The sequence below is a fragment of the Leucopleurus acutus genome, assembly GCF_964270905.1.
Source record: "Leucopleurus acutus genome assembly, chromosome: 10".
Classification (NCBI taxonomy): Eukaryota; Metazoa; Chordata; class Mammalia; order Artiodactyla; family Delphinidae; genus Leucopleurus; species Leucopleurus acutus.
This window is the reverse complement of record NC_139153.1, coordinates 40493397-40518314: the sequence shown is the minus strand read 5'-3', so window position 1 is coordinate 40518314 and position 24918 is coordinate 40493397. Positions and strand designations below refer to the sequence as shown.

The window sequence follows — 24918 nt, the reverse complement described above, 5'->3', positions numbered from 1 at the left end:
CCGAGCTGCAAGTGCCACCTTGTCCTTTCCCTAGCGTTGTACCGTTTACAACGCGCCATCACGTAGATTTCATCCTCGTAACAATCTCGTGAGGCAGAAATTCTCATCTCCCTAAAGAAACAAAATCAGAGATGGAGAAGAGAAGAGGCGTGGCAACGAGCCGCGGCGAGGAAGGCGGGTGGAAGCCCGGAGCGCGAGCTGGATTTCGTTCCTGGCTCAGCCCTGATCCGGCCTGCTCACTCGCAGCGGGAGGAGCGGGTCAGGCGCGCAGAGGACCCGAACGCCCTGCCGCTCTCACACTCCAGATGCTAACTCTCTGCGAGAGCCCAGGCGCTCAGACTCGCTCCCTCAGCACCCCCCAGGGCCCCCAGCGCGCCCGCCCGCTTCGTGACCCTGCCGGAAGTCCCGCCTCGCCCGCCGCGGCCGTCCCCCATTGGGCCCCGCGCCGGGGTCTCACCGCCGGTTGGCTGCTCGGCGGCGTGAGCCCTTGGCTGCCACTGCGGGCCCCAGGCGAGGGACCACATAGAGAGCCGCAGAGACGCGGGGTCCACCGCGGGAGGCGACGCTGGGGCCGCAGGGCGGGAGCGCCGCCGGCCGGCGGGACTTCCGCCACGGGACCCGGAAGGGGCCGCGCCGCCGCTGGTGGGAGTTGTAGTCCGGCCGTGGTTGGGGGGGGCCCGCGGCTCATGCGCGGTGCACCGAGGCTTGTTTCACATCTGTAACAACAGGTGAATTGGGCTTTTGATTCTCCCTTTTCGTGCCCCATTGAGGAGCTTCCCGCGGCCGTGGGTGGTCAGCGCGAGGAGGGGTCCGGGTCCGACCGCCGGCTTGGCGGAGAGTGGGGCGGAGAAGCGGGCGGGCCGGAGGAGCAGGCCGGGCATCCGAGGCCTGCCCGGGAAGCCGGCCGGGCCGAGCCGTGAGCAACCAGGCCTCGGCCTGCTGTTGCCATGGAGCCGGGGCGGGGGCGGGGGCCCGACCGGTCCGCCAGGGCGGGCCTCGTAGCCAGGGGCACCGCGGGGGCCGCGGGAGAGGCCGCTTCATTGGCGCAACGACGCCTCCGCCTCAGGGGATGCTCTGTTTCCCGAGGCAGGGCCTGGAGGAAGCCCCCGGAGTGCCCTGGGACCTTTGTCTGCCCCCGTGCCGCCTGGACTGTTCGTCCACAAAGAGGCCTGATGCATTCTGGCCCCCCTGGTTTGCCCCCTTTTGCACCGACCTTGTCACTGGGGGAGGCCAAGGGGTGAGGTGTTCTTTGTTTGCTGGTGGTGACTTGCCCCGTTTCGCAGGGGAAGACCTAATGCATGTTGGGTCCTTTGTTTGCAGTGAACTGGAGTCCCAGGGGTCCTCAGAGCCCCTGAGCCAGGAGTATGGCGTTAGCATGCTGTCTAATTAGTCCTCGTGTAGCAACACTGGTCACCGTAATTGTGATTTTGCAAGGCAGAGGTTGTCCACTTTGCAGCCCCCATCCACAGGGGCTTGTCATACGCTGTAGCAAGTGGACTGCAGATGGCCACTTGCAGATTCTCAACCTGTTTTTGGTTGCAACTTACTGGCCAGAGCGAAATGAGACTTTGATGATTTCCCTTGCAGTTTCTTTAAAGGCGGTAATCCCGCCGTCATTGTGGGTCTTGACTACATTTTATAATTTACACTTAAATCTTGGAGTCTTGGAGTTTCCAGGAGGAAGAATATTTTTTCCTGATGTAGTATTTGGGATTTATATAGTGGTCTTTATTTATGTAGCTGTTTTAGGTGCAGGAAGTACATCCTTTGCTGCATTTTCTTCCTATGTAGGTTGTCCCTTTACCCAAAAGATACTTACTCTCAAAGTGTTTTAATTTATGGAATCGTGGTCCAGAGTTTATCAAAGTTCTTTCCTCTTTCAAACTTTGAAGATGTCAGTATAAAATATTCTTTCAAAGAATGAATAGGCAACAGCATGATATCATGGAAACAGCATGATATCATGGAAATAAGTGGTATGGTATAAGCATGGAAAACTTTGGAGCTCAGTACCTTAACTGCAGGTTTGCATTCTGCCCTGAGGCAGTTATAGCATCTTGGGCAAGTTGTGTAAACTTCTCTGGGAAAATCTGCCTCAATTTCCTTCTCTGGGAAGGATATTTCCTACCTCACTGGGTAGTTGCATAGGTTAAGTGAGATAAAGTCTGTGGAAGTACTTTGTAAACTACAAAAATGGTACTTAGCATTCAATTTTGTTATTTTCCCAGTCTGGAAGAGCTTCTTTATCTACCTTAGATCGATTCATCTTATAGTCAGATGGGAGTAGAACTCAAAACTGAAGTAAGTTTTGCTCTGGGCTTGGAGAAAATGCTTTTGGGACTACACATCCCTCTTTACCATGACATATCTTTCTTGGTATCTTACAGGTGTGGATGTAGGGCAGCTCACAATTTGATGGGTATAGAGTGGGTCATGGCAGGTCCTGAAGTGAGGCCAAAGTGTACTGTGTGTGTTTCATGCCACTAACATAACTTGTCCTTGTTGTCAGAGTTAGTAGATGAATTTCAGTGGTCCGGAGCAACTTTCTTTCCCTGCGGGGGCCATCACTTTAGTGACCCAGCATTGTACTTCCCAGGAGGAGGCCCAGCCTCGTGATGAGGAATAGCAAAGAGAGAATTCAGCTCCAGTTCAAAAGCCCACAAAATCTGAGACTGTCACTGCTCTTGTAAGGTAAGTTGATCTAGCCATGCACACAAAGTAGTGGTGGGTCTCATGCCCAGCCACACTGTAAAGCAAAAGGCATGTATTGAATCCATTTGTGACTGTCTTGGAAGAAGGGCATCATTTTAAGTTATACCCTCTCTCGGTCCTTGAATCATCTCATAGTGATTCTGTCTGGAGTTAGGTTTCATTATGCAAGAAATCTTGACATAATATTATTTAACTTATCTCTAGTTTATTTTAGAGAAACTCTAAACCATAAAGGTTTCTAACATAATACTGTATAACCAGGAAGGCGGTTTTCTTTTAGATCTCTATGAAATTTTCTAGAGCTCTGTAAAATATCTCTAAAAGATCCTATGTTGAATCTCATAGTATATTTTTTAAGACTGATACATGAAAAGATAGTGTTATATGAGCTTTGGTTGACGTGGAAAGGATCAGGGGCTTTTTAAAAAAGCAAAACCAAGAGTCTGTTTACGAGCAAATGAACTTAAAACTTCTTAGCAAGAAAGTATTGTTTCTTAAATAATAATCGCTTAGATGTTTTAGATTTTATAATATTCAGAGTTTCTTTAAAATTAGAATCTCAAGTTACACTCCTTTTCTTTTAATTTGGATAGAAGGAGTCTACAGAATGTAACTTATTAAAGTAAATTGTATTATTGTTGATATTGTATTGAAGTTTTCTCTCTGAGCTACCATATCCTATCGGCTGAAATTTCCGGCATCCCTGGGGGAGAGGAGGCCATCAGGGCAGACCTGCTATGGACCTGAAAGATTCGTCCCCAGGTCAGCCCTCCACCCCCACCTCCCCATGATTTGAGAAGGAGAGGGAATAGCAGTCAGGAACAGGAGTGTAGGCCCCTTTAGATTCCTAGTAATGTTGGACATCATCATGATTTGCTAAAATGTTGTGTAGATGTTTTTAAACTAATGCCACATAGGATTACTGCACCAACCCAAGAGTACTACAGTATTAAAAACATCTGTAGGGACTTCCCTGGTGGTCCAGTGGTTAAGACTCCGTGCTTCCACAGCAGCGAGCGTGGGTTCAATCCTTGGTCGGGTAACTAAGATCCTGCATGCTGCATGGGGCAGCCAAAACAAAACAAAACAAACAAACGAACAAAAAAAATCTGTAGGTGTGAGTTGGAGTGTTTTTTAAAACAAAATTGTTAAACCAGAGGTGTTACTTATTTGTGTGTGTGCGTGCGTGTGTGTTTAAGTCTCGAGGTATATTCCTCAGTTAAATGTACTAATGAGCAAAATGCAGCAAAATTTTTGGCCAACAGTTGAACCTTAACTTAATATTTGTTATTTCATAGAGACTCCGCCATGAAAAGCTTTTTATTTTGAATCACTCTACAGTTACTCTTTGATACTGTCAGTCAAGTCCCATTCCTAGGGGCTTGACTAGGTTTTATGAAAGCCCAGTACACCAGTTTGTCCATAAGGCAATCATCAGTCCCATTTCCTGACGCCACATGAAAAAAGGGGTCCATGTAGGATTTCATTTCTTCCTACACGTCCCAGGATAACTGCAAGTATTGTGATGAGGTGGAAATATATGTCTCTCACGATGAAATGCATCCCTTTCTGTTTAGCAGGGATCAGGGAGTTTAGACAGAGAAAAGAAGAAAGCTCTCAATTAGAAACAAAGACATGTAATTACTTTGTAGTGGAGATGGCCCTTCCATCCTTAAGACTGGGAGCAGTTGGGGCTCATTAGTGAAGAGCTTCATTTTTCTTGTCTTCTGGACAGTGCTGTGTTATTGAAATCTTCTCTGTGGGTTCCTGGACCATGAGTATTAACCATTGCCTCTCGGCCCTCCTTCTTCTTAGGATTCCAGCTTTCCCTCCTGGCCAGAAATGTTCAGCCTGGACTCATTCAGAAAAGGTAAGAATGTAATTGTGCTTGTGGCCTCAGGCCCTTCCTCCCTGTGACAGGCAGCTATGAAGGCTGTGAAAGTCCCTCACCAGTGTGTAGTCCTTGGACCCCCCTCTTTGGGTGACTTTCCAAAGTCCTTTCTCAGCCTTCCTCTTGCATGGTGTTTATAATCCTTGCCACCCCTTGTCTAGGCCTTTGTGTACATTTGCCACCCCTCTCCCTGAATACCCTCTCCTGCATATTCGCTGCTTATTGAAATCCTACTATTTTTCTGGGCCAGTGTTTTACACCATTTCCTCCATGAGCCATTCTTTTTTTTTTTTTTTTTTTTTGCGGTATGCGGGCCTTTCACTGTTGTGGCCTCTCCCATTGCGGAGCACAGGTTCCGCACGCGCAGGCTCAGCGGCCATGGCTCACGGGTCCAGCCGCTTCGCGGCATGTGGGATCTTCCCGGACCGGGGCACGAACCCGTGTCCCCTGCATTGGCAGGCGGACTCTCAACCACTGCACCACCAGGGAAGCCCCATGAGCCATTCTTGATTCTGTCAACCAAAGACAATTTCTCTTCTCTCTGATTTCCTCAGCACCACATCTGTACTTTCTCGTGCTTAGTCTATCTGAATTACTCATTGCATCTCTAGATTAGAAGCTCCCCGCAGCCGGGGCCTGTTGTGCTCTTTTATTATCCATGGTACCTGGCATAGCATTTTGCACACGATAGACCTCAATAAAAGGTGGTGGAAATGGATTGAGTCATTGTTTTATATTAGTGGTTAGAGAAATTGTGGCAAGTCTTGAAATCAGTACCCTCCAGCAGCTGAGGTGAGAGGATTGCATAAGCAGTAGCAGAATTGAGACATGGCAGGGCAAGAGGGTAGCATTCAAGGGCTGCTTACAGGAAGAGATATAGGTGGTGAAGACTTGAAGGGGCCAGATCCCAAGGGCATTGTATATCTTAGATAGGAGCAGGACTTTTCTTTAAGGGAATAAAGAGTAAAAGGCCTGTGTCACCTGTATTGAAGCTGACTGTGAGCCTCCTAAGCTGGGCACATTTTACAAATAAATGAGAACCATAACAGGCCATCCATAACTGCTGATGAAAAAGACCCTCCCAGTTGTGTCTCCTCTCCAACTTATGTTCGTAGAGGCCTGGAAAACCTTGGCCAGATGGTGCCCTATGTAACCCACTGAATGGGGCCAGAAGGAGGCTGGATGTTCCAGGTCTCAGAGCAGCCTCTTCCTGTCTCCTTGTTTGTCTTCAGCCACTCGATCTGTTTACATATTGCATGAAAAAATTAATCTGTCATCCTCGTTGTGTTGGTTAACTGTGTCTGGAAAGGGAAACATTGAACTTGAGTTTAGTGTGGATAGCACATTTTTTTTTTTGAGCTGAAAATTAAGTACATTTAATTGCTTTGTGTTTATCTTCTCATCAGTGGGCTTTGTTGTCCACCCAGTTGTAAAAGGATGAAGACAGGTTCTCTCCTGGTGGGAGCATCTGAATTAACAGTACTGATATCATAAAGAGATGGAGAGCCCAATAAAATCACAGTCCTCCTCCTCCCTGTGACAGGGAAATGGTATCAGATGAGAGAATTTTGGGGGCAAAATTCCTTTCTAGCATTTGTGATTTTGCGTTCTAGGCTGGAAATTGATTCCTTCAAGACGTTTTCCTTCAGGGGTGACACTGTCAGCACTCAGCTTAGTGGGAGGCAGCAGGACCTCCCTGAGCCAAAGATGCAGACCCAGATGCCTGGTTCACATCTCACTTCTGCCTCTTGCTGGCCAAGGAGGCTTGGGTGGTGACCGAGCCTCGCTGTGCCTCCTTCCTTACTATTTAAGTGGGCATAGGGTTGTTCCAAGGATCAGATGAGTTACTATGTGTAAAGAGTTTAGAACAGAGCCTGACACCTGGTAAATTCACAAATCCATGGTATTAAGTAGCTTCAGGACATAATAATCGGACAGAGTCTGATTTGGGACCTTGCTTTCCATACAGGTAAATGTTTTGTGTTTCTACCAAGAACCGTTTTATGCTTGAAGGTCTCTGGGAAAACCATTAATCAGAAAGAGTTGCTGATTTGAATATTTTCCTTCAGGCAAACCTGTCTTTTCATGGCTGTAAGGCTGAATGCCTTCTCCTGTCTTACGAATGCTGGTCTCTTTTGTGGTTTGCATCATGACCTTGGCAATTGGTCATGGGTGGCCTTGTGACACTTTATTGTTGTATAGGACTTCTTTATCTCTTATGGAGTTTTTATGTATTTCTTTGTTCCTCATGGTGAAATTATGAGCTCCCTAGGGCATTGTGAATCTTGAGGGAAAATTTAACATGGTATAAAGCTTGATTCGGACTGGCTAGGGTTCAAATCTGTTCCCCACTAACACTAACAAGGTGTTAACTTACCTGTTTCCCAGCCCCTATCTTCAGGGGTATAGTGAAGTTTAGAGATGATATAGGAAAAGCACTTGGCTGTAGTCTGTCCCCAGCCCTTAGCCATGGGTTGGCAGGCCTTTAATAAATGATTGTAGGTTGATCTATTTGGGGTACAGCCCTGTAGCCCATGTTTTTCTGGAGAGTGACAGCCTGGCCTCAACATGCAGTGTGCTGTGTGGCTGCAAAATTGAGCACCTGCTGTGTACAAGCCACTAGGGTGGAGATAGTTGTGTTTCAGAGATGCTTTCTGGCACTCAGGGCTTTACGATCTTAATGGAATGGGCCATTTGATGATTCTGAAGGTAATGGCCCTAGCAATTCCCTGCAGCATTGTGGACGGTGATCCACTGGGTCTTGGGGCTACCATCTTTCCTATTATGTAGTTAAACAGAGTTGCCAACGCCTCCCAACTAGAACACTTGTGTGCCTGGTAAGTAACCTGTTATTGCCTTCGCCAGCATCTTAACACAGGTTTCTTGTCTCTCAGCTGTAATGCTATCAGAATCAGGCCACAAAGAGCGAGCTGAGTCTTTTACAGTCAGCACAAAACTTTGAAAAATACTGTATCAACCACAAGAATGTGCAATTTTCCTCCAGCTCCAGTGGTCAGAAGCGGGCTCAGTGATGTTGTTGTGGAATTGTAACAACCTTCCCCCAGTTACTGAAAATGCTTAATGAGATAAAATAATCATCAAATCATTTATTCTCTTTTTTTTCAAGCCAGCATCCTTGGATATGAATGAAGACCTTCCTCAAACAGGAAGGGAGAAGTTGAGTTGGTCATTTACAACCTTAGCTTCAAGGCAGAGCTAGAATTAGTTCCAAGATAACCTTGATCTTAGGCACTTTGTTCCAGAAGTAACAACATTTCTTCTGTAACAGTATATACGTTTTCTGCAAAATCACACACCTGCAATGTTTTAAGAGGGCTTATGGGAAAAATAGAGTTGAGGCTGTACACCTGCAACTTTATGACCAGAAGATGACAAAAAAGTCATTGGTACCTGGGAAGGAGGTTTGGACCACCAAAGCAGGCAGCTCAGTGGGATGCTACAAATGTACATTGAGCCTTCTAATTAGAATGGAGCTGGCAGCTGCTGAGACAGCGCAGGTGGAGGTGGAGCTCTGAGCCAGTGGGGCAGCCATTAACGGGTGTGTGCCGCTGGGAATGTGGAGGAAGGGACCTGAGTGCAAGTACCTGCTTTCCCCTAACATTTTATTATGAAAAAATTTCAGAAATACTGAAATGTTGAAGAAGTTGTATAGTGACCACCCATGTATCTACCACCTCGATTCCCTACAGGCACTTGATTTTAATTTTTAAAAAATACAGCTGAAGGGGCTTTTTCTTTTCCTGCTGAACATTTTCATTCCGCTCCTGCTTTTTAGTTCCCTTGCCTTAGAAAAATCAAATTTGAACCAAGGGTTCTTATGTTTACTGATATCGTTCCCCCGTTTACCAGTTGTACATGAGCTAATTTGCATTATAGAAAGGGGCATCATTTTAGCACTACAGGCTGTTGCTCAAGTGTGTAGAGTGTGTATGACTGTCTCTCCCTGCTTCTCTCCTGCCCCATTTATTATACCAAAACGTGTGGGGCAGAGAGAGCAGAGAGCTCTTGCATCTTTTCCCCCAGACCAGTGATTACCTGATGTTTTCACCATTTCGGTGCTTTTAAAGATCTTAAACCTTTCTTAGCCATACATTTCCACCTTCCCATGGAACACTCAGTGAGTGTCTTAATTTTAAGTTCATGTATATCAAAATTTTGGAACTCCTTAAAAATATACTTTATGTACCCATGATGGGTAGTATTTAGTCTCCAAATGAATGGAAATATTTGGAATAGTAAATCATTAACTTTTAGAAAGAAGGAGAAGGCTGGTAAGGGTGGATCTGATATTGGCTCTTGGGGAGGACACCAGCAGTTAATTAGTCCCTCTTTCACCAGTTCTTAGAGGGAGAGAATAACTTGAGATCTGGTGGCTTATATGGGGGACCCATAGCAGATACAGGGGTAGCTTACATAAGTGGAGGACAGATAAGTGGAAGAACCCCAGTGATGTGCATGGTACTATGAGACTGTAGAGAAGCACATGGGATGGGCGTTACACTCATGGAGGGTGGCTAAAAAAAACAGGGAGAGTTTGAGGGCTTTTTTGAGAGCCAAGAACGGATCTGTACGAGGCTGTCACGTATCATGTCTGTATAAGACAATGCCTTCTTTCTGTGTGGCATTGGTGGCACTGTTTCTCAGAACCTGTGACTGGCTCCAGATACGGTCCAGCAGCTCTGCTGCCCAGAGCTCCTCACGGGTGCTCTGGGGTGAGTCAATCCAGGGGTCTGTAACTGTGAGGGGTGAGAACATGTCACCCTGATGCCCTTTCTCTTTCCCCAGATCGGGCCCAGCACAGGCAGCGTCAGTGCAAACTTCCCCCACCCCGTCTTCCACCCATGTGTGTCAACCCTGCCCCTGGAGGGACCATTTCTCGAGGTAAGGGAGGAGCCATGCCTCCAGCACCAGGTTGGTCCAGGGACTGTGGGGAGGCGGGTGGCAGCAGGATCCCGGGTGCCAGGGCTATAGGCCTCTGGAAAGTGGGTGAGGAGTAGTGGGGTTAGCAGAGCTCTCGGAGCCCTCAGGGAGACATCATTTGGAAAGGTCTGGGTTATTTCATGATGCTGGCCGCTTGGCTTAGACCCTGCAGTCTCATCGGGCCTCCTGGTGTGACCAAGAATAAAGCCTAGGCTCAGTCTGGGTGTCTGGGCACCAGTGTGGAGAATCAGAGGGCTTGGACCTTCTAGGCAGTCTCTGGCTCAGGTGCCTCAGAAAGTTCAGGGCACTTGCAGCAGGGCCAGAACAGAGAGCCTGACTCGGCCTAGTGCCCTCCATCTTGGAGGCTTTGGGGATGCCCGACAAATCACTTCCCTATCTCCCCCAGCACCTCAAAGCACTTTACTGACATTAGAATCTGTCTCTCAGTCCATTTGGCAAGGTAGGCTGTCCTTTTGATTGGGGAGAATGTCAGAGCTCCCTGACAGGTGACAGCTGACCTCAGATCCCACTGGTACCCAGGGATGGGGCCAGTAATAGGACCCAGGGAAGCATCTCTGCCCGTGAGTGTCTCTTCTCTTCCCTCAGACTTAGATCTTTTCCAGGTCTGCTAAGACCAGTGCTCCTGATGGCCTCTTGTCCTGACAGCTGCTCTTCCCAACTCCATGGGCCACCTGTTCACACGCCTCCCTCAGTTTTTTAGTGGAAGAACACTATTATAGTTCATAGAGTCTTTGCCTTATTTGGAGACAGCATGTCCACTTTAGGCTCTGTCTGTAAAGTGCTTTGAAGGTCAAGAGCTCAGGAAGGGTGTGGGGAACACACAGCACCTCAGTTTCTGCAGCACACACTGCTGCCGTGTTCCCATGTGGTTTCTACATGCACTGCCCTCCTGCCACAGTGGCCCTGACTGTAGACAGCAGTATAGAAATAAGTACTTCTGGCCCCTGTGACCATTTGACTTAGGTATTAAAGAAATGCCACCCCCTACCGTTGCCAAAACAAGAGTTGATTGCCCTTTTTTCTTTCTTTCTTAAAATGCCCTGTAACTCGAAAAGGCTGAACGTTAACATTTCCAACATGGCAGGTGAGTGGCTCTGAGAGTGTCAGATGTGCTTTGGCTAAGCTTAAAGACGGTTAGTTGGGATTAACCAGGCAGCATGGCTAGGCAGTGCCTCCTTGAGCACATGCAGAGGAGAAGGCCGCTGCTCTTGGGAGGGGCAGCGGCTCCCTGTGAGGCAGCCCAACAGACCTGCACTGTCTTCCCCAGAGGAAGACAGACACCCCCCTCCCCCTGCCCCCCAGCCTGATTGTCTCCTCACAGCTCCACCTCCAGAAGGTATCTGGGTGTATGCATCTTTGCCTTCTCTTTCTTTTTTAAGCTATAAAGCCTTCTTGCCTCTGTTCCTTTATCACAGAAGCAACAATCTCTTAGTCCATGTGACCCTTGGACCTTTCTGCCATGCTTTCTGATTCCCTGCAGGCTTTGCTGGTACCTCTGTCCGGAAGAAGGAGTTGCAGGGCAGAAACAATCTCTCTGGTGTTCAAATAGGAAAACAATGCTCAGAAAATAGTGGCCACTTAAATAGGTTTCAGTGCCCATCAGAGTCAGATTTGGAATTGGAAAAAATATCACCTCCTTTCCTAATCTACCCTTCCCTCTACGGCCAACCTCTTACCAAGGCCACATTCCAAAGTAAAGGGTGAATAAATTAAGAAACTTGCCCCCAGCCGTCCCCTGCGAATCTTCCCCACCCGTCCCCTGCGAATCTTCCCCACCCGTGCAGATCTGAGATGTAGAGCAACTAGAAAGCAACATGGGTAACACGCCTTCTGGCAGGATTCTGGGGACCACAGGACTGGTCCTATCCATTCCCTGATATAGACGTGTCACCTCTTGGTGTGGTGATTTACCTCAAGGGACCTTGGGGCTATACATACATGGATGGGAGAGACGTGAGAATGTGTCGGGTGGTCAGGGTGGCCACCCAGCCCCTGTAGGTCCCCTTACCTTTCTTTTTCTTTCTTTTTTTTTGTTCCCCTTACCTTTCTTGTTGCCAGCCAGGTGGACCATTTCTTGCCATTTTGACCATCCATAAAATATCTAACTGTGATTAAGCTGACAGAATTTTGCCTGAGATGTCTGGTTTTTTCAGCTGTCAGTGGTCCCTCTCACTTTCCCTCCACAAGTTCTCTGGTCTGCCCAAAGTCCATACTGTCTTGGGCTTCCTCCTGTTGCTTTTTCCTGGGGCCTCCAAAGTTTAGAATCCTACAACATCCTCCTGTGTATTCAGCAGATCCTTTAACCTTAATTCCATGCTTCTAGATGTCATTGTTTAGCACTTTGAGTACCAGACATTGTGCTTGATCCAGAAGTGATGGCGAGATCTCTGAGCCAGTAAACCCTTCCTTTTTTCAGAACTTCCCTCCTTTTTCACAGGCAGAGGAGTCAACTTTCTCTCCCCAAAGAATGGAGAGTGGAAGAGAAAGCTTAATGTTGGTGGAAAGGAACCAGGGGCATGCCTGAGCCTCTTTAACTTTCTTCAAGGTCCTCTAAAGCAGGAGTCAGCAAACTTTCTTTAAGGATCAGAGAGTACACATTCCAGCCTTTGCAGGCCATATGGTTTCCCTTGCAGCTCCTTAACTCTGCCATTATAGCATGAAAGCAGTAATAGATAATACAGAAACAAGTGAGTATGGCTATGTTCCAATAAAACTTTGTTTTTAAAAACAGGCAGTGGGTGGGTTTGGTCTTCAGGCTACATTTTGGCCACCCCTGCTCTAGACCAATGGGGAGATCACAGAACCAGAATGGTTCCAAGAGCTGGTCTAAGAGTTGCCCTCATTTTACAAAAGGCAATGAGGTCTGCAGAGGTGAAATATATGCTCAAGGTGACACCAGCTGTTAGAACCCAGATGAAGTAAATGAAATAGGAAAAGAGCGTTCAGAGAACCAACTAGTTGGTTGGCATCACCTGACCTTTTGTTTTTTTTACATAAAATCTCAAATATCTGTTTGAAATATGTTTTCTAAAATAGAGAAAATAGTATAGTAAATCCCTATGGACCTATCACCTGGCTTGAACAATGAACAGCTCATGGACAATCTTACTTTGTGTGTATCTTTCCCCTTTGGCCTCTTTGGAAGCAAATCCATGAAATCATAGCATTTCAACCTTAGCCTAAGTGGCTGTCAGAGCAGAGTGCTATTCTGAGGGCTTCCTGAAACACCAAGATAGACCCAGGCCCTGCTTTGCAGATGAGGTTTAGGCTGTTGCCTCCTTCAGCTTTCAGACACCATAATTTTCAAAATTTGGCCTCAGCTACTGCTGCCACTCCCAGGCTTGCTAAGCTTCTGGATTCTTTTGAGGGAATTTGGGCTGCTAACAATCCTTGAAAAGTACTCCTGAAGCTGGGTGGATGCCTTAGGTTTTGGCAAATTAAAGTGCCACTTGGCCAAATTCAAAGCCTTTGTAAATCATGTTCTGCCACAAGGGTCTTGCCATCCCTATATGGATGATCTGGGTAGGGGTGTTTGACATGGATGGTGATGTCCCTTTGTGACGTCAGACCATTGCTGCCAGGGCCACCTTCCCTTTTTTGCCCTTTCCTGGTTAAAAACCCACTGAGGAGGGAATGGAGGAGCAGGAGTTGAAGCTGCCCCATTTTGCTCTGGCTCTGCTTCTAAGGGACCTGTCCCCTGTTGTCTCAGATCTCAGAGGGCAGAGGCATCTCTATCAGAGCACTCTGCAAAGCCCCCTTCCAAACATTCCCATTTTATATTAACCACAGTCATACCAAATGAGTAGAGCAGGTTTGTCCTAATTTCTCCCAGTGATAAAATGGCCCAAGGTTCACAGCTGACACGTGGTAGACTTGGAGCTAAGCCCAAGTGTTAGGACTCAAATCCCATGTTCTTGCCATAGGCCAGCAGTTCTGAATGTGATCCCAGACCAGCAACCTCAGTATTATCTGGAAACTTGTTAAACATGCAGATCTTGGGCCCTATTCCAGACCTAATGACTAAGAAACTCTGGGAGGGTGGCTCCCAGTAATGTTTTAACTAGCCCTTCAGGAGATCATCGGAATCACATCTAGAATTATAACACAAACAACAAACAGCCCCCCACTGCCAGCTGCACCCCAAGTGCACTGCCAACCTCTGACCAAGGCCTCCTTCCAAGGGATTGAGACCTTGAGGCCCTTGCTGTCACTGCCGCTGCCCCAACATGCAGATCCAGTCTGATTCCCACCTGACCCCAAACCCTGCTCCTCAGTGCCAGAAGAGGAAGAGGAATGAGCCTGGCCAGAGCCCAGGTGTAGTAGTTTGGAAGCAGAATCCCATCTGGCTTTCAAACGAGCACAGAACAGCAGCTTCAGACTTTCACTGCTGGAACAGCTCAATTCTTGGGCATAGTGTCCAAGTTGGGTAATTTACATCTTTGACTCCAGCTCTGGAGAGTAAACCTGGTTTGCTTATGTTCAAGAGGTCTTCCCTGTCCTGGCTCCAGATTCTTCACCAGGTTTACTTTGTAAGCCATTAAATGAGGTGGCTGTGCCCCAGCTTAGCAATGATCTTACGCTCTGCTGGCCGGGAGTGCAGGCCAATTTGCAAAGGCATGTGGGAGGTATTTACCTGCAATGGGTGGGACCTAGAGGGAACTTCAAGTTCATTTCCTTGGATGGACATTAAGCTGAGGCCTGTACTATTTCCCAAGAAGCCCCACTCTCTCTTCCTGCCTCAGCTTCAGATGACGAGTCTGTGGGTTGGATTTACTGGGGGAGTGATTTCGGCAGGGTTCCAGCCTTGGTCTGGTCGGCCCGCCGGTTGACTGGAGCGTGCAGCGCTGGAGGCCCTGGGCTGCGTGGGGCGGGAGCCATGTCGCCTCGGTCCCGGGTCCGCCCGTCCGGCAGGGGGCGCGCGGCGCCCGGGCTGCTCGCTCCTGCTCTTCTGCCCTGTCCCTGCCGGGCTCCGGAGTCGCGGGGGCGGGCGGGAGCGAGATGGCGGCCGCCAGGAGACTCATGGCGCTGGCCGCCGGCGTCTCTCCGCGCCTGCGGCCGCTGGCTCCCTACACCCCCGGGCGACAGGGACGCCCGCGCGGCCTCTCGACAGGCTGCATCCGCCCCGACCGCACGAAGGCGGCCGCTGAGGCGGGGGCGGCCCCCGACGGGCCTGAGGAAGGCGACGGAAGCGTGGTGAACGGTGAGGGCAGGGGCAGCCAGGCTGCGACGCCCTTGAGTTCGGGGGATGACAGAGCTAGGGGCGCGGGCTGGGGTCGGGCCCTCTCTTGTATGGCTGAGACCACCATTCAGTGGCGGGCCGGAGCCCTGCTGTTGTAAAGCTCACGCGGCTCAGGCCCAAATGGTCCCCAAGCGCGGAGGTTCTGGGACTGGAGCGCTTGCACCTGGCAACAATAGGTGATAGGTGTGTACCACAAGGGAGTTGGGGGAAAACAGGTAAACGTCCAGTTCCTGCCAGGTCCGTGGTCAAGGGTTAGAGCATCAAGGTTAAGCATATCCTCGCTGTTGTGAGAAAGGCAAAGAGCTCAAAATACATCTGAGACTTCAGAATCTCGAATAGAGACAGAATGATTGCTCTAGTGGACCCCAGCGCGGTGCCTCCTGAATGGTGCAGGAAATGAAACTGGTAAGAGCATCCATGCCCATCAAGGATGGACAGAGAGAGCCAGCCTCTGCCCTATAGAGCTGGAGGGGGTACCAGGGCACGTCTGCTGTTATATGTGTGTCTAGTGGGCTACTTAAAGTTGGGTCCTCCTGTGGGATGGAACCCCTTTGAGTCTACTTACATATTGTTTCTCGACTACTCGACTCTCAGTTGCTTTACAAGTTAACATTTAGAGGGAGACAGGGCCAGGCAGAATCCTCCCTCTTGGCCAGATGACACAGGAGTCTGCTCCAAGGAAATAGCCTCAACCCAGGCAGCAGAGTTACAGCAGAACTCCTGGAGGAGCTTTTTCAAAATACAGACTTGCCTAACATCATTGCCATTCCCAGGTGCCCTGTGGGGATCAGGGTGGGCAGTGCTGTGAAGAAGCTCCCCAGGTGACTTATGATTGATGCATGCAGGTGCACAGGTGCATATATGTACCCCCTACAAAATTGCTTTTTGGAGCTGAATTATAATGCTAGAGACTGTGGGTGGAGAATGAAAAGGCCTCCCATCCCTTCTGCTGGTCTCTGACTCTGCATCTCTTGAAGGTCCACTCTGGTGCTTTGGGGCTCTTCCTTTAGTTTTCAGCCACTCTCAGCAGGCTTCTTCATGGTCTAAGTCCTGTGTTTGGCACAAGCTGCTTCTAGGTGGACATCTCACCCATTTGTGCTCTGGGATTGATCCAAAGTGCAATAAACCTCTCACGGTGTTTGATGCATCCTGCCTCCACTTGGTTCACTGCAGTGAACTCCCAGGAGGAATAGCTCATGCCCATGTCTAAGCTAAGGAGGTCTGTAATCAGTGTCCCTACACATAATCTGGCTCTGGGGTGGCCTTTTGCACGGTGTTGAGGTAGAGTTGAGAACTGGGGCCTGGTATTCAGACTCCGCGGCCAACCCTCCCTGTTGTGTGTCTGTTATTTTAGGAGGGGCCTTGCATTGTCGTGATCTCCACTGTGTGTGTGTGGTCGATTTTGTTTTTTGTTTAGTGCGTTCTTTCAGACATCAGATTGGGGGCGTTGTTGCCATGTAGGCTTCTGTAGCTGATGTGTTAAGTTGGGAGCTTGGGTGGGGAAGAGGATCCTGGCTGGTTCCCCTCTGTGGTGTGGGGGGCGTTGGCCCTTCTTTCAGGAGATGATTGTGCATTGGCTCTAGCCCCACTGTCCCCTGTAAACCCTGAAGTCATTCTCCCTCCTTTTTAAGATGCTCCTGGGTGGTTTGGGATCATGAGCCAACATCCTCAGTATCCAGTCCAGGGTTGTCCTGATACACACCCCATGGAGTTTTTAGAAGAAAAAGCACAACTATAATGCTTTTGTTCTTATTCTCTTAGCTTCTAGGGACCTATTAAAAGAGTTTCCACAGCCCAAAAATCTTCTCAACAGTGTGATTGGAAGAGCCCTTGGCATCTCACATGCAAAAGACAAATTGGTCTACGTGCACACAAATGGACCAAAGAAAAAGGTAACTCTGCTGGTGGCAAGGAGACATGTTGGTCTGATTCTCTGGAAGGAGACTGGCTGCTCTTTTCTCTCTCAGATTTCTTGTCAGGGAGGCCATAGAGTGGGTTTTCTGAATTGAGAATGGTCAGCAGAGAATCTCAGAGCAAAGCTAAATCTGGAGAAGAGCCTGGTTTAGGGAAGGGGAACATGGGCAAGTGAAGTGAGACGTTCCCATCTTGTGTAAGATAGGCCTCTGTACTGGGCCCTGGATTTGGTCCCTTCCAACTAACTGGAACTGTAGAGGCTTAGAGCTGATGATAATTCCTGCTCCCAGAGTCTTGTAGGTCCTGGGACCCACAGGAAGCATGTAGGCAAACCATTCTGAATGAAAATTTTTAAGGATAAAGATGGGTCCCACCTTGCCCTCTGGCTAGAACATGGCACTTTGAAGAAGCAAAACAGCTTGAGGTGGGACAGTGGCCTGAGGGTGGGGGAGTCTGAGCCTTCCAAGGAGTTAATGATGGGATTGGGGTTCTGTCTTGCACTCAGGTCTGCTGCTGTGAGGTCTACAGCTTTGCTGTTGATTCTCCATGTGGTTTGTTATAACTTTGTAGTCTAGAGAGGCAAGGGTCCTGATTCTCTCTTCTCTTCCTCAGAAAGTCACCCTCCACATAAAGTGGCCCAAGAGTGTGGAGGTAGAAGGCTATGGCAGCAAGAAGATCGACGCTGAGAGGCAGGCTGCGGCTGCGGCCTGCCAGCTGTTCAAGGTGACCCTCCCCTAGTGAAGACCATGCAGACCTCCCTCCTGAGAACTGCTTGAAGTGACGGTTTTCCTGGTGTCAGCTGCACCTAGGTTTAGGTTGGCAGGGTGTTCAAACCACTCACCTGTCCTAAGCCCTTCCCACCTTGTGGTTCCTTTTTTGCTTCAGCCAGTGACGGAATAGATTAATATTATTTTCTTGCCACTGTAGTTATCTACTTTCTGTGGTTTCAAAAACCACAGAGAAGAACCCCTTTATGGAGAACACTCCCTCTGTACAGCACCATGGTGAGACTTCTATTTTGGTTTCTGTTTTTCTTTCCCTGTTATTTCATGTATTTAGGTTTTTCCTTGTAGCCACATAGTCCTCTCTTACTTACAATGGAAGAATAATAGTCACTTCTCTCACTTCCCAGTGGTTGGATGTGGGTTGCTTTCAGTTTTTGATTGCGCAGCATTTCCTAGACCTTCATTGTTGCTCCCAGCCTTTCTTTCCATCCCTAATTGGCTCCCTTCATGGCTGTGCCAACCTTGAATCTTCCTCACATTCCTAGGTCTTTGCTCTTGACAAGGACAAAGCTGTATTCCTTCAGCTTCTCTCCCGCTCATGGTCTACAGACCTTCATTGTCACTGCTTCTCCTGGGTCTGAGGAGGCAAGGTCCCTTTTCCTGTCCTGGGCTCCCACACGACCCTTCTCTTTTCTGTGTCCTCTCTGTCTCCTCCATCTTGTCTCCCACGCTTTTATTTAATTTTCAGATCTTTCCTCATCTGATTCTTTTCTGTAAGAGTCAAAAATTCTTCAGTGTTTGGGAATTCCCTGGCGGTCCAGTGGTTAGGATGCCACACTTTCATTGCCGAGGACACAGGTTCGATCCTTGGTTGGGGGAACTAGGATCCTGCAAGCGGTGCGGCACAGCCAAAAAAAATTCTTCAGCGTTGTAATCCCTTCCCCAGGCCCTGCTTCCCTGCACACAGCTCTCCGTGCTTGTGGTTTGCATTCTTTCCACTCCAGCATCACAGCCCATGCCATGGTTGCTGGTTCCCTTCACATCCTCATAGCGCCTGGTGATTGTTGGCTGACTGGGGCAGCTTTGCCAGGCTCACCAGCCTCCCCTCAGTCCTTGCTCTGCTTGAATGGTCCGTGGCTTTGGCACTGCGGGGCATTTTTTCTTCAGCCCCTGGGTTATACCTGCTTTCCTTGTCTCTGGGTCACTCTAGGCTCCTCTTCCTCTCCCACTCTCTATAAACATCTTTTTCTGTACTCCTTCTGCCTGGGGAAATCTTCTCTCTCAGAAATTCAACCATCCTTTCTGTGTTTAATGTCTTGGAAACCTCCGTCTCCCTTAGAGCACCTCTACCTCAGGGGTTCTCAATTTCGGGGGGATTTTGCACCCCAGGGGACATTTGGTAATGTCTAGAGACATTTTTGGCAGCCACAAGGAGAAGAGTGCTACCTGGTATGACGCCAGGGATGCTGCTAAACGTCCCACAATGCACAGGCCAGCCCCTCACAACAAAGAATTACCTGGTCCAAAATGTCTATAGTGCCGAGGGTGAGGATGCTTTTCTGCCTGGATGTAGAAGGCACTTTAAACTGAGACCATGTGCAGCAAGTTGTGATCACATTCCTCCCCAGCCCGTTCTCTGTTCTCTATCTATGCTCATGGCCTTTTTTGTTTGTATGTTTGTTTAATTGTGGTAAAATACACAAAATATAAAATTTAGCATCTTAGCCACTTTTAAGTGTACAGTTCAGTAGTATTAAGTGCAGCCACGTTGTTGAGCACCCAGACTCTAGAACTTCTTCATCCTGGAAAACTGAATCTCTATACCCAGTAAACAACTCCCCATCCTGCCTTCCCCCCAGCCCCTGGCAGCCACCATCCTACTCTCTCTTTCTGCGAATTTGACTACTCGTCACATAAGTGAAATCATACAGTGTCCTTTTGTGACTGGTTTATGTCACTTAGCATAATGTCCTCAAGGTTCATTCATGTTGTAGCAAGTGTCAGAGTTTCTCTCTTTGTAAAGGCCAGTAATATTCAATTGTATGTATATATCACATTTTGTTTATCCATTCATCCATTGATGGACTCTTGGGTCCACTTTTTGGCCATTGTGAAATAAGGCTGCAGTGAACAAATACCTCTTCGAGACCCTGCTTTTAATCCCCAGAATTGGAATTGCTAGATCATATGGTAATTCTGTTCTTAATTTTTTGAGGAACTGCCACACTGTTTCCATAGTGTACTATTATACATTCCCACCAACAGTGCACAAGTGTTCTAATTTCTCCACAGCCTCACTAACACTTGTTACTTTCTTTCATTTTATTTATTTATTTTATAGTAGTCATCCTAATGGGTATGAGTTGGTATCTCATTGTGGTTTTGATTTGCATTTTTCTAATGATTAGTGATGTTGAGCATCTTTTCTTGTGCTTATTGGCCATTTATGTATTTTCTTTGTAGAAATGTCTTTTTAAGTCCTTTGCCCACTTCTTAGCCACATCGTTTTGTTGTTGAATTATGGGAGTTCTTTATATATTCTGGAGAGTGTAGCCCATTCATTCCTTAATATTTGTACTCAAATTTGCTCATCTTTTTTCCTCCCAAACTAGATGTTTCTTAAGCATTGCCCTCAGGCTTGTTGTGAGGTGCTGACAGCACAAAGGTGACTGAGGGTGCTCTTGGGGCAGCCACAGCCCAGAGAGGAAGCATCCACATGAGGGGAGAGGTGCACCTCAGCCTCCTGAATAAAGCAGGCTATTCTTAAAGAGTGAGTAGAAGTTTTCCAGGAACAGGGATGGAGAGGGCACTCCAGATAGAGGGCGCAGAGACATGGAACCAGGGTGCGCGCGAGCAACTAGCAGATTGTGAACGTGGGTCTGAGTGCTTGGCGATGGTGCGAACAGGTGGGCAGGAGCCAGAACACCAAGCCCTTAGGTGTCTCAGGTAGGAGTCTTGATTGATCCTGTGGATGCTAGGTCTGCTGACTGGTGGTAATTGGTGGAATGACAGAGCTGAGTTTGCCTTTAGGAATAGTCCCCAAAAGCAGTGGGGTCAGGCAAGACCAGAGACGGGGGCACAGGATAGGTGAGAATGCCAGTAGCAGCAGTGCAGGAGCTTTCTTCTGGGGTTATTAAAGAGCTGGAAAAGACAGTGACTGGTCTGATGGAGGAGGGAGGAAGAGCGGGTTGGTGGGGAAGCATGAGCCAGCACGGGGAGCCCTGGAGGGGAAGCGGGTTGGGTGGGTGTTCATCATCAGGAACACCTCATGGCCTTGTGTGTGGGGGGCTGTGAGTGGGAGGCAGGGAGGTAAAGCATGCTGGTGTCCTGGGGAAGGCCAAGAGCGAGGGTGCTGTATGTGTTTCCTGTATAATCAGATCGTCCTTGTAAGCAGGCGGTGACGTGACGCAGAAGCATGGAGGCTGAGCCTTGGGCCAGGCACCCGTACTACCCTGCCCTGAGTGGCTGTGCTTTTATGCATGTGGATGTGTGTGGCGTGCCCTTTTCACATTCTCTGTCACAGAATCCTACTGTTTTGCATCTGTTTTTCCACACAGATTTGACAATTTGTCAAGTGCCCAAAAAGTCTATCCAGACTTTGATTGGAGTTATGTTACATGGGTTAACTTAGGAGGCTTTTGTCTCTTTACTCAAAAAAGTTTCATATCAGGAACTCCCATATTTTGTGTCCTTTTACCAAGTTTTATACTTTCAAAAAATATGTAAATTTATTTCTTTAAGTTCATCTTAGGTAGGCTATGGTTATTGTTGCTGTTGTGAATAGAATTTTCCTGATTACATTTTATTTTTTTTTTTAGATTTTTTGATGTGGACCATTTTTAAAGTCCTTATTGAATTTGTTACAATATTGCTTCTGCTTTATGTTTTGGTTTTTTGGCTGCGAGGCATGTGGGATCTTAGCTCCCTTACCAGGGATCAAACCCACACCCCCTGCATTGGAAGGCAAAGTCTTAACCACTGGACCTCCAGGGAAGTCCCTTCCTGATTACTTTTTTTTTTTTAACATCTTTATTGGAGTATAATTGCTTTACAATGTTGTGTTAGTTTCTGCTGTATAACACAGTGAATCAGCTATATGTATACACATATCCCCGTATCTCCTCCCCCTTGCGTCTCCCTTCCACCGTCCCTATCCCACCACTCTAGGTGGACACAAAGCACCGAGCTGATCTCCCTGTGCTATGTGGCTGCTTCCCACTAGCTACCTGATTACATTTTAAATTACAGTTGGTTCTTTCAGAAATCTGAGGAGAGAATTGTTGTTGTTTTTTAAAGATTTAATTTTATTTATTTTTGGCTGTGTTGGGTCTTCGTTGCTGCGCACGGGCTTTCTCTAGTTGTGATGAGCGGGGGCTACTCCTTGTTGCAGTGCATGGGCTTCTCCTTGTGGTGGCTTCTCTTGTTGCGGAGCACGGGCTCTAGGTGTGCGGGCTTCAGTCGTTGTAGCACAGGGGCTCAGTAGTTGTGGCTCTTGGGCTCTAGAGCGCCGGCTCAGTAGTTGTGGCTCGTGGGCTTATTTGCTCCACGGCATGTAGGATCTTCCCAGACCAGGGATCGAACCTGTGTCCCCTGCATTGGCAGGCAGGTTCTTAACCACTGAGCCACCAGGGAAGTCCCTGAGGGGAGAGTTTTAAGAAGCGAGTGGTCACTCCTCGGCTTGTCACGAGTCAGGTGTGGCTGAAGCCGCGCTGTGGAGCAGTGCCTGGATTCTGGCACCTGCCATCTACTGTCACATGGCTGTAATGTCTGAAACCCTCTTGATGCGCCTGGCTTACCCGTGTTGTCTTTACCACTCCCAACTTGAATTTCTTGACCTTGTGCTCTATTCACGTGCTACTCCTGTTCTTCTAGCTTCTTATTTTTTTGTTCTTTAGACTCTGTTTTTCTGCATTTTTCTTCTGCCTCTTAGATTTTTAGCTTCTTGAGGGCAGAGATCAGGTCTCATCCCTCCTGATGGTGCCCAGGGTGGCAAGCATGTTGCTTTGTACATGCTAGAGACTCGGCAAATGTCTTATTTGATTTTCTCTAGAAAAGAATAAAACTGTAATATATTTTAAAATAATATTTTTGTATAACTGGCTTTAAAAACGTTTGGTGTTATTTCTAGAGTATGTTCCCAGCATAGGATTCTTGTGTCAGAGGTATAGCTGTTTTATGGTGTAGACAACATATTTCCTAATTGCTACACTCACTGAAGCTTTCTAGATCACTTTGTGAATGCATCTGCTTCTTGTTGCCCTGTGGGTTTTTCTTTGTTTTGTTTTGTTTCTTTGGTCTTTTGTCTTAATAGCTATAAGAATTTACCTTGTCATTTTCATCTGTTGAAGCTAGACATGTTAAGTGCTCTCTCTGTGCCCAGTTCTGGACTAGGGCCTGAGGTGAGTAGACAGGTGAAAAAGCATGGCTCCCACACATGAGGGACTTACGGTGTAACCGGGCAGGTTCCGAGCAGCCTGAGGTGTGAGGGTGGTATGGGCCCTCACAACGCCCCTTTTTTCCCCAGGGCTGGGGTCTGCTGGGTCCCCGGAATGAGCTGTTTGATGCAGCCAAATACCGCGTGCTAGCCGATCGCTTTGGCTCTCCGGCTGACAGCTGGTGGCGCCCAGAACCCACCATGCCACCTACTTCCTGGCGGCAGCTGAATCCTGAGAGCATCCGGCCAGGGGGACCTGGGGGCCTATCCCGCTCCTTGGGCCGGGAGGAAGAGGAGGATGAGGAGGAAGAGCTAGAAGAGGGGACCATTGATGTCACTGAATTTCTGTCTATGGCCCAGCAGGACTCCCACACCCCACTCAGGGATTCGAGGTACAGCCAGGGGCAGGGAATGCAGGGGAAGCTGGCTGCACCTTGACATGGGGTGGGGCGTGTTCCCAGGGAGTCTTCTCTGAGATGGGAGGGCCCCTGCCCCACATCTCAGTCCGCGTCTCTGTTATTCATTGGTATATCTACCTGTTCTTGGGGAAAGCCACTTGTGGCCATGTACTGTATGGCTGGGCTTTTGCGAAACAGCAGCACGGACCCTCTCTCCAGCTCACACTTGGGTCCTTCAGAGGCCCAGTAACTACTCTGCCTGCCCACTGCCCCTACCCTCCTATCTGTTTGGGGGAACTGAGGGAGCGCCAGGTGTGCTTTGTGTCTGTGAGAGGATCACAGGCCAAGTGGAAATGCCCCAGCCTCCTGCAACTATGCAGTATCCTAGCCCCTGGGTCTCAGAGCAGGTGAAATTGGCCCAGGAAGAGAGTGCTTTTTCACCTAAACTTTTGGTCCTCCCAGGGGGGGTTCCTTTGAAATGACAGATGACGACAGTGCTATTAGGGCTCTGACCCAGTTTCCGCTTCCCAAGAACCTTCTGGCCAAGGTGATTCAGATAGCGACATCGTCCTCCACAGCCAAGGTGAGCTGGGTCTCCTATAAGTGTGTGTGAGACTGGGGAGCTGTCTTGGTCAAGTCTGGTTTTCCTCCAGACCAGGTGGGAGGGAGACTACGTACGGGAGGGCCGAAGATGCCCGTTCTCCAAGCCCAGCCTGGGCCAGCTGGGGGAACTCCAGGTCCTTGGAGGGTTGAAGCAGCAGGGACAGATTGGAAGTCAGAACACTGGAGCACAGGGAGGGGGCCGGGGACTGTAGGAGTGGAAGACCTATATCTGTTCAAGGGTTGCGGGCAGGAAAGGAGGGTTTGGGGAGGGGGTGGCTGACTTGCTGAGGTTTTCATCTTTGTTGTCAGGCTGAGGGGCTTTGGTTAAGCAGAGCTTCTCTCCAGGTGCAAGGCCTTTTTGATCCCCCAGGATGTGCTTAGTTTTTAGCTTGTGTTGACAGCTTCAACCTGCAGCTACCATCATACCTGTTTGCTTTGAAAGTGCTGAGAGGACAGTGGGCTAGGAGGGCAGGTAGTGGCATTGCCCAGATGCCATTTCCTGCTGTGAAATCATGGTACCACAGGAGAAGCAAGGCCAGGATCTGGGAGCTGCAGCCCCACAGGGCTGGCTTCTGCCTGTCCAGTGGCACTTCTTTTGTGGCTGATGCTTGGTACCTGCTCAGATGGGGGTTAAATCCATCTCTGTGTCCCTTGATATTCTGCGAACTCCTGGATGTTTTCATTCCCTAACTTTCTGTAACCATCTCTCTTGCCCTTTGTGTAGAACCTCATGCAGTTCCATACTGTGGGCACCAAGACCAAGCTGTCCACCCTCACCCTACTCTGGCCCTGTCCCATGACCTTTGTCGCCAAAGGGCGTCGCAAAGCAGAGGCAGAGAATAAGGCGGCAGCCCTGGCTTGTAAGAAACTGAAGGTGAGTGCAAGGTCCCTGGTGTGATGCATGAGATGTCTTGGAGCTCCCTGCTACCCTTGGCAAATGGTCCACTTTTCCAGGAAATGAAATCTACCACTGCCAGGCTTTTGGCCTGGGCACATAAGTATCTGGTGTCCCAGCCTTGCTCGTCAGGCTGTGGGGTGCT

General features: G+C 48.6%; 1 protein-coding gene across 3 annotated transcripts in view; it reads left to right on the top strand.

Moving 5' to 3' along the window:
• The first annotated feature begins 644 nt into the window (after positions 1-644).
• DHX30 (DExH-box helicase 30) overlaps positions 645-24918 on the top strand; it is a 30784-nt gene continuing 6510 nt past the window's right edge. Inside the window, exons 1-9 of one of the 3 annotated variants that reach the window (XM_082847789.1) lie at positions 645-728; positions 2597-2691; positions 4528-4582; positions 9410-9505; positions 16566-16696; positions 17331-17441; positions 22968-23269; positions 23738-23858; positions 24603-24752. In XM_082847789.1, coding sequence (XP_082703915.1) covers positions 4555-4582; positions 9410-9505; positions 16566-16696; positions 17331-17441; positions 22968-23269; positions 23738-23858; positions 24603-24752 — 939 coding nt within the window. In that variant the 5' untranslated portion in view covers positions 645-728; positions 2597-2691; positions 4528-4554. Of the gene's footprint in view, positions 729-2440; positions 2692-4527; positions 4583-9409; positions 9506-14559; positions 14766-16565; positions 16697-17330; positions 17442-22967; positions 23270-23737; positions 23859-24602; positions 24753-24918 lie in introns of those variants that run through there. The other 2 variants (XM_082847790.1, XM_082847788.1) reach the window with 2 other exon arrangements.